This window comes from Hippopotamus amphibius, chromosome 10 (assembly GCF_030028045.1).
Source record: "Hippopotamus amphibius kiboko isolate mHipAmp2 chromosome 10, mHipAmp2.hap2, whole genome shotgun sequence".
Taxonomy (NCBI): domain Eukaryota; kingdom Metazoa; phylum Chordata; class Mammalia; order Artiodactyla; family Hippopotamidae; genus Hippopotamus; species Hippopotamus amphibius.
Window position 1 is genome coordinate 76,171,277 of NC_080195.1, and position 13,694 is coordinate 76,184,970.

The 13,694-nt window shown below is 32.9% G+C and overlaps 1 protein-coding gene across 2 annotated transcripts in view; it reads right to left on the reverse strand.

Moving 5' to 3' along the window:
* Window positions 1-13,694, reverse strand: part of EPHA3 (EPH receptor A3) — a 352,548-nt gene that overhangs the window by 41,867 nt on the left and 296,987 nt on the right. For both annotated transcript variants that reach the window (XM_057697498.1, XM_057697499.1), the window contains exons 11-12: window positions 8,915-9,100; window positions 1,225-1,286 (exon numbers count right to left, since the gene is read on the reverse strand). In XM_057697498.1, the coding sequence (XP_057553481.1) occupies window positions 1,225-1,286; window positions 8,915-9,100 (248 nt within the window). The remainder of the gene's footprint in view (window positions 1-1,224; window positions 1,287-8,914; window positions 9,101-13,694) is intronic.

Sequence of the window (13,694 nt, forward strand, 5' to 3'; positions counted from 1 at the left end):
ACTGAATATTTGTTTTTTTACCCAGCCCTGAGTTATAGCTCATAAAATTGAAAGTAATAGGAGATAAATTCAAAGAGTCCTAGATTTAGAAAACTTCCCAATCTACTTGGATTAAAATATAAATATACAGTTTATACAACAGATAGACACATACACACATACATACATAGATCTATACAAAAACAAAATTTAAAGACTAGCAATAGCTAAACAAACAATAATTTTAAAGGAATATTTATTATAATTTTAAAAGAATATTTATTATAATATTTTGAATTACCTGACTTCCAAAATGTTTGTTTTTGAAATATGTTTGTGAATATAATTGCTACTAAAATCTTTATTTGGCTCATGAATATTAAAATAAAGAATATAATTTCTCATTCATAGAAAAACTAGAATTTTCCTCCAGGATTATGAATTATACTATATATCTTATCTATCTATCTACCTACCTATCTATCTATCTATCTATCTATCCCTATTTATATAGTGCTGAAAGTACCTTGAGGATAGGGTCTGTGTCTTGATTTTTTTATCCATTGTAGTGACTGCTGATTGACAGTGTCTTGTACTCCACAAAACTTCCAAACTTCTTTGAATGTAATATTTGTTGAAATTATTAAAACATAAATTTTCTAAATGTAAACAACTGAAATTTATATGTAAATGTATCCTATATATGTATATATGTATGTGTGTGTATATATATATATGTTATGATAGATAAGTAATGATATCTCTGGATTAAGAATACATATGCATTATAACATGTGCTTAGTTGCTGAGTACATAGTACTATGTGAGAGATAGAAGCTCTTCTATCTTATGGTAGATGGAGGTTGCTTTAAAGAAATTACTATTTCTGTCTCTTATAACAATGTTATTTATGTCTTACTTTAGAATCTTTAAATTTTTGTTTTAACCAATATGAATCTTGTCTGAATAAAAAGGCTGAAGAAAACTGCACAAATTTATTTTTTAAAAAATATACCATTGACATTTGGATGCTGCAAGATAAAGAAGTAATTTTACAGTCTTCCTATTGCTATTGAGTCCCAACAAATTCAGTTTTCTTAAAACTTTGATTATCTAATTGTTTGGCATAATATTAGAAGTTGTCTCTAACATTTTTAGCAATTTACTCACATTTATATATGTATGTAGATAGATAGATAAAGGTAAGGTGGAGATATGTGAATTTGTATAAAATCTTCTACTTACACGTAAGAAACTGTCCAAGGAACCATTCTCCATGTATTCTGTGACAATCATAACTGGTTTACCTAAGTATAGGTAAATAATAAATGTATAATCATCCATAGAGTTTAACAAATATCATGCAATGAACATATACATTTTGATACACCTGCTGAATTAAAAAAAATTTTTTTCTCTGTCCTCCAAATTTTGCAAAGTTGCAATTAAAGAAAACTAGCTTTCAATAAATAGAAAATAAAACTAAAAAAAAAAATGGAGAGAGATGGATTTTCAGAAAAAGGGCCTATAATCTATATGATATCAAACTTGATTTATTTGATATGGTTTTCCTTAAACACAAAATATGCCCTTTTCTTTACTCTAATTGCTTTTTAGCTGATCTGCAAAATCAAATATTCTTCAAGCCCAAGATAGAGTCAGGAACTCCGCAATCATTCATGCTTTCTACAGATGTTTACAGAGCTATATACTAGGTGTTTTCTCTTGAGCTGGTTAGTCAGAAGCAAGTGAATCAAAGTCCCTACCTTCATGGATCCTATATGTGAATTGGATAAAACAATTAAGACTAATAATTATAACCTTTTTAAAAAAATCTGTATTCAATTAACACATTAAAAATTATAAAACCCATGCTATGCTTAAAAATAAAATTAAAATTGCTGTTGGTAGTAATTTGTAATAACCATTTTTGGAAATATGGGCCTTAAACACCATTAAATATTTTAACAAACACATAAATGTATTTATACAGTACTTAGTGTGTGCGAGGTGCTGGTTTAATTATTTTATATACACTAACATTAATTATCATCATTTACACTTTTTACATGAAAAAAAACTGAAATATATAGAGGGTCATTAACTTAATGCCACAAAGTTAATAAGTTACAAAGCCAGAAGTTGCAACCTGAATATATTATGCTGTTACTTTTGGAAATGTCCACTGAGGGAAATATTTAAAATAGGAAAAAAGCATTAGACACAAGGGCACAAAGGTGATAAGTATACTGATACATAGATCTACAAATAGAATAAACCTTCAACTGTATGTAATAATTGAGGCAATGTTGGGTGTCAATTCTATGGATCATTCTGAATTGAAAGAATGACTCTGAAGGCTATAACACTTTAATTATCACAATAAAATGTAACTCCAATTTCAAAGCCTACACATATTACCACAGCATAATTCACTACCTTTACTGTTGGTATGATATTGTTTTAACTATAAATCTATCATGCTATGAAAAGGAGAAAAAAAAAAAAAAACCTCACTTCTTGGGCTTCCCTGGTGGCGCAGTGGTTAAGAATCTGCCTGTCAATGCAGGGGACACGGGTTCCAGCCCTGATCTGGGAAGATTCCACATGCCACGGAACAACTAACCCCGCGCACCACGACTGCTAAGCCTGTGCTCTAGAGTCCATGAGCCACAACTATTGAGCCCACATGCCGCAACTACTGAAGGCCATGCACCTAGAGCCCGTGCTCCACAGCAAGAGAAGCCATTGCAATGAGAAGCCTGCGCACTACAGGGAAGAGTAGCCCCCGCTCACTGCAACTAGAGAAAGCCCATGCGCAGCAACGAAGACCCAATGCAGCCAATTAATCAATTAATTAATTAAAAAAACCAAAAACAGAAATCCGCATTTCTCTTCCAAGTCTAGAAGACCTGAGTTAAGTCTTTACTAAACATGAAAGACTTTGAGCGCATAATAGATTTTTAACAAACATCCATGTACGCCTAACTGTAGAGCACACATAATTTTTTTCATGTGTTCCTTCTACATGATGGTTTATGTGCCATTCTAATGCCAGAAAATAGCTTTCTTTCCTTGTTTTTCCTTTCATTGGTGAAAACTCTTAATTAATATTGGTTGTGAATTATGGCTAAGCACTGTGAAGATTATATCAATACTTACTACATTTAGTATGAGAATATATCCCAAGCTGTATATCTTATTTATTTAGAGGTGAGGAAATTATTTAGATTCTGTAAAATTTCCGGGATTTTCATATATGTAAAAATCAATGGACACGGCAATTTATTGTCAATTAAGACACTGATTTTTGGGTAACATGGCAAACATATTTCATCTCTTGGTGTACCACTGGTATAAAGCTGTTTAAACCTAACATTAATAAAACTTTCCACACTTTCAAAAAAATAATAATCTGATAATGTCTGAAAAGTCATTTTAGTCAAAACCTTGAGCCTCCAGACTTGCTGCTTCAAAATTTTAGCTAAGCTTTGATTTAACAATATTCAGGAAGAAAGAAAAAATTCAACATTTCCTTGGAAACGTCTCTCTCCTGAACTGGTAAATCAAATGCCTAAGGACTGATCCCAGAGAACTAATCTGAAATGAAATGAATGAACAATCAAATAAATGAGTGAAATCCTGTACATGCATGTTTCCCATACATGACTATAAGTTTCTACATTTCTTCCTTAATATAATTCTTGGAAGAATAATGTGCTCATGAAAATCAATTCAGCCCTTGAATGTAGTTAGAGATATGCTGCTTCACAGTCAACTCTCAATTACAGTGGCCAGTTGCCGTGTTTGTGTACTACACAGACCTTTGCTTATCACTCTTTTCCTTCTGGCTCCGAGCCTTATGACCATTTCATTTCTTGTTAGCATGTCTCGTAAAGTGTTTGGCCAGGGAAATAAAAGTAGCTGAAAAATCAAACCAGTCAATTAAGCCAAAGCCCCATGACAATTCAGAAATCAGATCAGGCTGCATTTAGCTCTATAATTTAGGTATTTGTAAACACATCAGTTAAGATGGGCAAGTCTGAAAATGTGCTTTGCATTAAGTTCAAAGATTCAGCAAACCAAAATGTACAGACAAAAAGTAAACAGAATCACAAATATTCTACCTTGGAAAGCAGTATCTTCACTTACTTTTCCTTGCGATTTTGATTACGATAAACAGAGTTAAAGGAAAAGAGACTCTGCAATAGTGGTGAGAACTAGTTCTAATATGTATTAGATGTAGTTGGAAATTATTTATAAAATACCAGCTTATTTGCACATGATGCAACATATTTCTATCAAAGTTTGCACATTCTTTCACAAGTATTTTGATTTAGAAATGACATTATCAGCTTGTTCAAGAACCTATATCATTCACTGCCCCCAGAGATCCTTAAATACATCTGAGTATAAATACTAAAATCAGTGAAATTATTGTTGTTTGGCTGAAATGATATTCATCAAAAATCAACAAAACAAAATGTGCAGTGGAATTTTTCTTTTGTTCTTAAATTGATTTATGAGTATAGATAAAATCATGATCTTTCATAATTAAAGGGTTAAAGGAAGCACATCAGTCTCTTACAATCAGTTCATTTCCCCAGTGGCTCAGAAATATTACTACTCATTTTGTTTGCTGACAGAAGAAATGTGATTCAAAATGACTAAGAATTCCAAGTTCAGCACTATCTATTTCATCACCTTCTTAATCACGTGTTCTATAAAGAAAAGATCAGGATAGTGTGATAAATATATAGCTATACATAGAAATTTTTATTGCAATTATTTTAAAAAAGTTGATCTTAGATTAAAATAGTTTCATTCAAACATAAAATGTACATATCAACGATTTAAATGTTACAAACTATTAAAATTTAATTCATTGCCAAAGGAAATGCTATTAATTCCTACTAACAGTAATTATGTCTTACATACTCTATTTTCAAGACTTATATACACTCCAACACATGACTGTGATTTATAAAATCAAAATTTTGACCTTAGCAGCCAGTACTCATTATTAGTATCATGTAATCAAATCAGGGTGGAAGCAAGAAAGCATAAACCGGAGAAGGAAAATTGAAGAAAATAGACAAAATACACCTTACTATTCTCAGGAAAGAAGATTTGAATCACCTTTGATTAGAAAGAAAATGTTTTGGTTATACATTTCCACGTACTATGACTGATAAAAATATTGTAATGAACTGAACTAGAGTATTTTTCTGCAGGTTTCCCATTAAGTCATGTAAACATACAGGACAATCTTTTCCAAATTCCGTTTTAATCAAGACATTATTTATGTTAAGAATGAACCCTATTATATCCACTGGTCTATGAGTTAACCAGGGCAGGGACCAACTCTATTTAATCTGTAGTTCTAAATCCAGCACCTGACAAAGTGCCAGTTAGAATAGATCATACATGTTTATTATTTCGGGCTAGCTAAGGATAGTCTCTCTCTTCAAAATCAGGCTAAGAAGTACTTTCTCTAACTCTTCTTTAATCAGCCATACTCTATTAATCTTAACACATTGAATACTTTACATTAAGATGACTTTAAAATTTTAAAATGTATTTTTGCTTAATTTGAAATGAAATTTAATACTTTTAAGGACAGGTACAATATTTCTACTTTCCCTTTTATTGTATATTAGAAAATATGACATGGAGTGTAGTACCCTTGAGACAAATGCCAAAGAAAAGTTTTAAAGAGAGGCAAACAAGAAACAGAAATAAGTTGGCATTGTTACTAAAGAATGACAACTTATTGCAGTACTATTTCCTTATCATATGTGCTGAAAATGCAAACAAATGATTAAGCTTTTGGTGTACAGTGGACACTCAAACCAATATAGAAGTGTTTTCAGTGTTAGAAATCCTCTTAATGATCTGCCCATGACTTTCCTCAGCAATACAAGGTTACAGTTAAGTTGCATTATTATTAATTTTTAGAAAATAATCCTTCCCCAGATAACAACAAAAAGCACATCAGTCTCATCCAATACAATTCCTTCTATTTCACTAGGTGAAAAGTGACCAATGGAAAGTCTTCTTGCATGGAGCCTGAACATCTTTTGACTAATGGTGTGATGGCAGAAATATCAAACATTCATTAAAAACAAGTTCCATCTTTTTGAACTTCAACTAAAATTGATAACACATGTTAATACCAAGTTCTGAGCAGGACTGTGCCCCCAGCCTTCTGCTACTCTGAAGATCAGAGACTCTCTCACCTTCTCTTGTTTAAGATCATCAGGCTCAAAACCACACCATTAAAATTGTTTATGGCTCAATTCAAATAAATGAAAATATAATTATTGAATAAAGGGCTTTCTCTAACTTGAAAATGATACATTATAATAGACAGTGTTTCAAAGCACATAATTATTAGCAATAATAAAAAAATTATCTTTGAGCATAAAAGAAATTGCTTTCAAGAATTTTCTTCTACATGCCCAGATTAACTAGTAAAATCTTCTCAAACTCAACCAGAAGTGGTATTAAGAGTTGCATAGGTTGTATTCCGCCTAACAATATATTCCTATGGAATCTTATAGATCTTAAAGGCACCTGGACATAGTAAAGTAGAACTGCTAATTCCTTGTTACAAGTTAAGAGAGTGAGTCTCTGGGAGTGGTTTGATTTGTCAGATGTCTCAGGAACCAGTAGAACTGAGTCAAAACTTGAACTCTGACCCTTTAATTCTTAATCCAGATAGCATATTGATATCTGGATTAAGATACCAATACGCTATCTTTTCTTCTTTAAATACAATTTGTTCATTAAATTATTAGCTCTGTATCTCTAGGGGTGTGTGTGTGTGTGTGTGTGTGTGTTTTGAACTTTGCAGGTAGCTTCTTTTAGCAGTCATATACTCTCAGGAAACAAAGAAAATGATAGGAGTAAATTAAGTAATTTCTTTTGGTGACAAAATTGCCTTGTTTATATGTTAAATGCCACTTATTAACTTTATTCTAAGGCATTTCTATTTCCTCGCAGTTGTAACAGGGTTCCAGACTTAGGGCTTTTCACTAAAAGAGTTCAAAATCTAATTCTAGGTCCGCTACTCTATTATGTTTGCACTGTATGAGATGACTGGGATTTATATAGTCAGATTTGGCAGTCTCTTGCAGGCTTATTTGACCAAGAATGTTACAGACTCCTACCTGCATAAGATGTTCAATGTATAATACCTGACATTTTTAAAGCTCATTTCTTTTCCTTAAGGCATTTTTTCCTGCATTTTGGTCTTGGGGTTTGTTTTACAGGTTTCTTTGCCAGGTGACCATAATTCATATTTGATATTGCACTTTTATATCTAAAGAAAATCTTCCACAACAATTATGGTTTAATTTTCCTTATTATTCAGTAAACGAACTTAAAGGAAACAGCTAGCAAAACACAACAGTGTAATATAACACTGGAAACAAAAAAAAAAATTGAGAAGTTTGGAAATTGAGAATTAAAAGAAGAATGGCTACATAAGTACAAGTGAGTTTCCTCTCCCGATGGGCTTGAGATCTGAAGGACAACTATTTGGTGAGAATGATATGGAGGAAAATAAAAGGTTAATTGACTATTAAAACCCCAGTGAGACATGATTCTATAATTCTAAGGATATTAAGTAGGATATTCTATAGATATGGTCTTGCCCTGAAGGAACAAATCCTTCATATATTTTCCCAATCCTTAGTACTACTACCAGTAATTGAAAAGATGTTTTCATCAGAAAATATTTTAGTGTTACAACTAATGTGGCTTAATTTTTAAGAGTATAGAGGGAAAAATATGCCTCTAAGAGGACTTAATATGGGTTTATAGTTTATGATTAAGTTCTTCTACATTGTTAAGTTCTTAACCCCACTTATATTAAAAAACTCTAAAGGAAATCAAAGTATACTTTAATTATACCACGCTCTTGTGAGTAAGGAATTGTCTTTTTAGTCACACTAAAATGAGAATAGGTATTAGTGCCATTTGGAAAGAGCTCCACGTAATGTTAAAGAAAAATATCATTGTGAAAGATATAATGTGTAATGTCTGTTAGTAACCATAGAATATGTAAACGTGGTGCCAATGAATTAACCCCTGGAGGATGCCAAATTCCCTGCCATATGCTGTCTTTCACTCTGAGAAGTTTGCTGCCAATTTAGCTTATTCTTCATCTTGTGTTCAAAAACCTTGAGAAAAAAACAAATCCCAGAGCATTCTCAAGAGATTTTCATTGTGATTAGAGCCAAAAATCACATATCTGCCTCACGGGATCCCTTTTGAGCCTGGCTGGAGAAACCATCATGAAAATAAGTTCAGATCTCTATCACAGGCTGTGAGCCAGAGCTTCCCCAGAGCAGTCAAGAATCCATCTGGGACTCTAGATCAGAATTATTTGAAATCCACAGAGAACACAGAAAAGGGCTTGGGTCTAATGTGATCCCAATCTTTATAGCTCAGAAGCATTCTCAAAACTCCCATAATTTTCCAGAGGCCAGGGGGGGAAAGATTTGGAAGCTTAAATGAAACTGGTGAACAGTAAAAGAAAAGGCAGCTAGCTGGGAGTTCCCAGCAATTTCTGTCAAAATTGAATCATTGTTTTTCCTTGCTACTCTACATAGCAGAAAGTTCTACACAATTCACTTCACTGTTTTTTAATCAGCATGTCTTAATATAGTCCAGTGTTTAGCTCCTAAATTTTTAAGGCTTTTTAAGATCTACAATAGCGCTGTCAAAATAATACTAGTTAAACATCTTTGATCTCTGGTCAAAGAAATACATGTTTATCCTAAACCACTGGGGTTTGTTTTCGTTTTTGTTTTTTGATTAGGACTAACAGGTAGTCATGAAAAAAAGACCAAAATTCTTAAATTATTGACTTTGAGTTTAAACAACCTCTGCTCAACACATACAAAATCAGTCTTGTGATTTTACTTACTTTTAGTAACAACTCCTTCCAGTCGAATGATATTGGGATGGTCAAATTGTCCCATAATGCTTGCTTCTCCTAAGAAGTCTCTCCTCTGCTTTTCTGTGTAGCCCACTTTCAGGGTCTTTATGGCCACTGAAATCTCTTTTTTTGAAGGAAGTTTTAAGCGACCACTGCACACCTCTCCAAATTCACCTGTTAGAATGCAGCAGAACAAAACAAGGTAAGAAATTCTACTATAAAAATTGTCATTAGAGAGCAACTGTTTTCTCTCAATAATTCCAATTCAATAATTGACCTGCAAGATGTACACTTGGAGGCCTCCAAATTATTTTGGGAGATGTAATCTGAGACTCCCTAAGAAACCCCAGGACAGCCACACCCTGGTGGAAAATGGAGCCTGTGATAAGCCTCATATATTTTGAAGAACTACACTGTGAATAATGAAATAGGAAAGAATAAGAGGGAAGTCAGAAGTTATATCTATTAGATTTTCACTCCTTGTTCTCATAGGAACACTTCACTCCATTTCCTCAGGATAATCAACCAGGGCCAGCACCAATATAAGTCTTAAGCATTGGATTAAATTTCAGATGTTTATCATTATTCTGTTTTTACCAGGGCTAATTTAGCTATAAATTCAAGCTCTCTGAAAATGAGGATAAAAAAATAAGCTATTGAGTCATTTTATTGGAGTAGGGGTGTGTTGCGTTATTGACATACCAGTTGTAAAGTTCTCTGGGGTTCTGAAAAGAGAAACATAATCTAACAGCATCAAATCTTATCTAAAGAATTAGTGTAGAAATATTTTCTTAGCTCCAATGTCTTCAATAAAAAAGTTGCCTTAAATGCACATTTAATCAGAATTTGTTGAATATGGAGTGTTGCTGACTTTTACATAGTCTAATTCATTTGATATAAAATTGCTTAGAACTAGTTTAGGCACTATCTTTACAGACATTGTTATTGAGAAGATTCACCCATCACTCTTTCATTTGATTTTGAGCTCCTTGAGAGCAGCGACCCTTTACATTCATTTCTCTGTCTCCACTACTGCCACAGTTGATTGCCACAAAGTAGGACCATGTGTAGACTGTTCCTTGTTCAAAGAAGAAATCCTAATATGTGTGGGTTATTAGGTGGGTTTTGCACAACATTTTTAAAAATAGTTTTTAACAGCAAATGAGAAGTTTTTCTGAAAAGAAAAATTACATGATCAATTTTTAGGCTCTCTATTGTATGGAAAAACATTCTTGGTCTAACCTTCTCACTGTGAGTTTTTGTACAAGCCCCATGCTTCATGGGTCAGCCAGAAAGAAGGTGTCAAGAAGTGAGATATCCCTCTATTTTTTGTCCAAGTAAGTCCTTCAGCCCACAGAAGTAGCGGGTTCTCCTATTGACTTACTAACTGAATCCCTGCAAGTGACTTGCTTCTCTCCTGGATGTTCTAAACTCCCTTAGACTTTACCCTCACTCAGGAATCCAGTCTTGCCACTGTTTTCAAAACAATGACTTATACTGTAACTTGTCAAAGTCACTTAATGTCCAAAAGCACTTATTCATACATTTATTTAATAAATATTCATCAGTTGGCAACAGTATTAAAGACACTATGAAAAACACAGAGATATAATGGTAATAAAGGCAGATCTAATTTCTTCCACTCAAGGAAGTACAGAAAAGATAGTAATATCTGCAGCAAGAGTGTTTTTTAGGATCACAGGGGAATTAGGGGCAGAATTTGAGAACATTCAATGATCTTTTTTAAATCAAAGGAAGAATATGCATTATAGACATGTGAGCATAAAGAGAAGTTATGAGGCAAAGTAAATCATTTTTGAAATTTGTAAACAAAACTAAGAGTTTCTTTCTTTATGCAGGGTTATCAGAACTTTGCCCCAAATTCCAGCTTACTTTGTGTAAACATTAAGTTTGTGTAAACCTTGAGGAGGCATCCATATTGAATTTTCACATTCTGAAAAAAAAGTTCTGCCATTATCATGGTGTAATGGATTGTGTTTTAAATTTGGGTGTCATAACCAATTATTCTAAGTGACAAGTCACTTGTTAGTTTACAGGACAGACCGTACAAAACTGTCAGACACAGCATGCATTCTGGAGCCAGACTGTCTAGGGTCGAATTCTGCCTCTGTCCCTTATTATCTGTGTGATTTTGAGTGACTGTCTTAACGTCTCTGTGCCTTTGTCTCTTTATCTATAACATAGGGATACCAATTGTATCTATCTCATAAGATTTTTGTGCACTTAAAGGAATTAATGTATGTAAAGCACTTAGAAGGGTGCTAGACACATAGTAAGTGCCATCTCAGTGTTTGTCACTGTTTCCTCTCTGAGTTCAAACCAACTTTAAGAAGGAGAAATCATCTATCTACCTCGTAAGACTTAGATCAAAGTGAAGGATAAATATAAAAGTTCTTTTTAAAATGTCAAATTCTGTATTAATGTAAGAAGAGATAGTTGTGATGATGATGGAGGTAAGGTTAATGTCATACTGGACAAGTATTTGTAAAGGAAACTATGTTGTGAAAGTACTGCACTAGGGCGAAGACTTTGAATTTCAAGTGGCCCAATTAGTGTTTCTTCCTTTGTTCTCAATGAAAGAGCTGGACAGACGGACATGTCATCTACCTTCAAAATTCAGAAAATGGTGTTTTAATAATGCAAGTACTTAAAAAGTCATAAAATTTAGAAATGATAAATACCAGAAACTGTCACAAATACATTATATTAGACATAGATATGTTAAATATTAAATCAATTCTCTTTATAATAACTGTCCTTAAAAGAACAGTGTTTGAAACATTAACAAAGGCTGGGCAAACACATTGCCTGATTTTTCCACCTAGCCAAGTTTTACATGGTCTCATTCAATTAACTTTGCACCTATAAGAAAGAACATTTAGATCCTGTTATTTCTAAGTAAAAGCACAGCTACAAGAAGATCATTTGAGAAGATACTACTTGATTTTTTTAATTAAAAAAGGGCATCAGTTTTTATTTGCCCTTTGAAATAAAATATGCTTTATGAGAATGGGTAACTGTATTTTGATTTAAAGTACACAATGCATAATTGCTTAAAATAAAATTTCTTACTCTCACTAATTTCATTTAAAACAGGAAAAAATGCACTTGTATTTAACAGGAATGACCCCCTGCACTAGCCTCAAAGTCTATTCTCCTTCCACTGTTTTAATAAGAAAAGAATAATAAAAATACACATTGAACAATGAAATTGTGTCAACTAAGCACCGTAAGTGAATTATGTCAATTAATCCTCAAAAAAATATTAGAAGAAGACATTATTGTGATCATTAATGTTTAGCATAAACTTTGACTTTGAAAAGTACAAATTTCAAATTTTGATTTCCTAGTTAATAACTGTGTGACCGTGGGCTATTCAATTTTCAGCTTTTGTTTCCTCATCTTCTGAGATGGAGATAAGAATATCTATTTAAAGAGCTCATAAAATTAAAATCATGTGAATGCCTAGCACAAAATAGGGATTAAATAAATATTTTCAACCTTCAGAAATTTTCAGTATTTAATCTTTGAAATAACAGTTGGATTGAGGAATAAAATTAGGAATTCTAGTCAGTATGAATTCTTCACTAACAAAATTTTACTACTTTGACAAAGTTAATTCATGTCTCAATTTTAATTTTGTAATTTGTGATATGGGTATAATTCTTCTGGTTATTCAATGTATAAATGAGAGTTTCTGTTATACCTATTTCTTTGTATAAAATTTTTGACAGAAAACTAAAGAATTAGTCCACATATAGGGTTCCTGTATGTTTAACTGACTATGAAAATTCTGTCATTGAATAAAAGATTCACCCTTTAACACTGGAAGATAGCTGCTAGTCAGTTTAGCCTGACTACTAATTCTTTGTAGACAACATTATTTTCAAAAATTAAAAAAGATACAGGCAGTGGGTACGAGTATAGATGAAAGAAGGCTGGTCATGAGTCATTGTCATTGTAAGCTGTTGTAGAAATGGGTACATGCAGGTTCATTACACTATTATACAATTTCATCTATTTTTATAGACATTTAAAATTTGACAAGACAAAATGTTAAAAGATGATAGCTTTCAAAATATTGGTTTGATATTCTATCTTGGTAATGACAAATCATTTAAAGGCTAATGAAGGCAGACTAGAATTGGGAGTATATGTTATAATGAAATTTTCCAGGAGAAGCAAAACCAGCCTTGAAGATATATATATTTGCAAGCAAAATGGGCACAGTTTTATAACCCTTAAAGTGGCAAATGGAGCTACTGGCTGCAAAACCCTGAAAACTGGGCATATGTTTAATATTTTTACAAATATGTTTGAAGAGAGAAAGGAAAAAGATGATCTGTTCTAATCTTTAATGACATCAATAACTATAAAGTCATTCAGTACAAATATCCTCTCCCTTTATCTCATTGATGAGATACCATTTTTAATGAGTATGCTTTGTCTCACACCACCGTATTCTAGATATCGAGCTTTGTCAAAAACACCTGTGTAGATAAACTTTTACTAATGTAGAAGGCCCCAAATTTCAAGGTCCCAATATATCTGGCCTTCTGGATACTGGCTGACCATGAGTGGGTTTTTCCTCCTCTCATCACATTCTCCAGTTGAGTGTACAAAGGCCTTTGCTGCATATGCGACTGCGGCTTCCATGCTGGAGAACAGTGCACTCTTGTGGGGCAACATTAAAACCAGCATGACAAAACCCCTCTGTACCATGGAGCAGTTGACAAAGCAGAGCTAT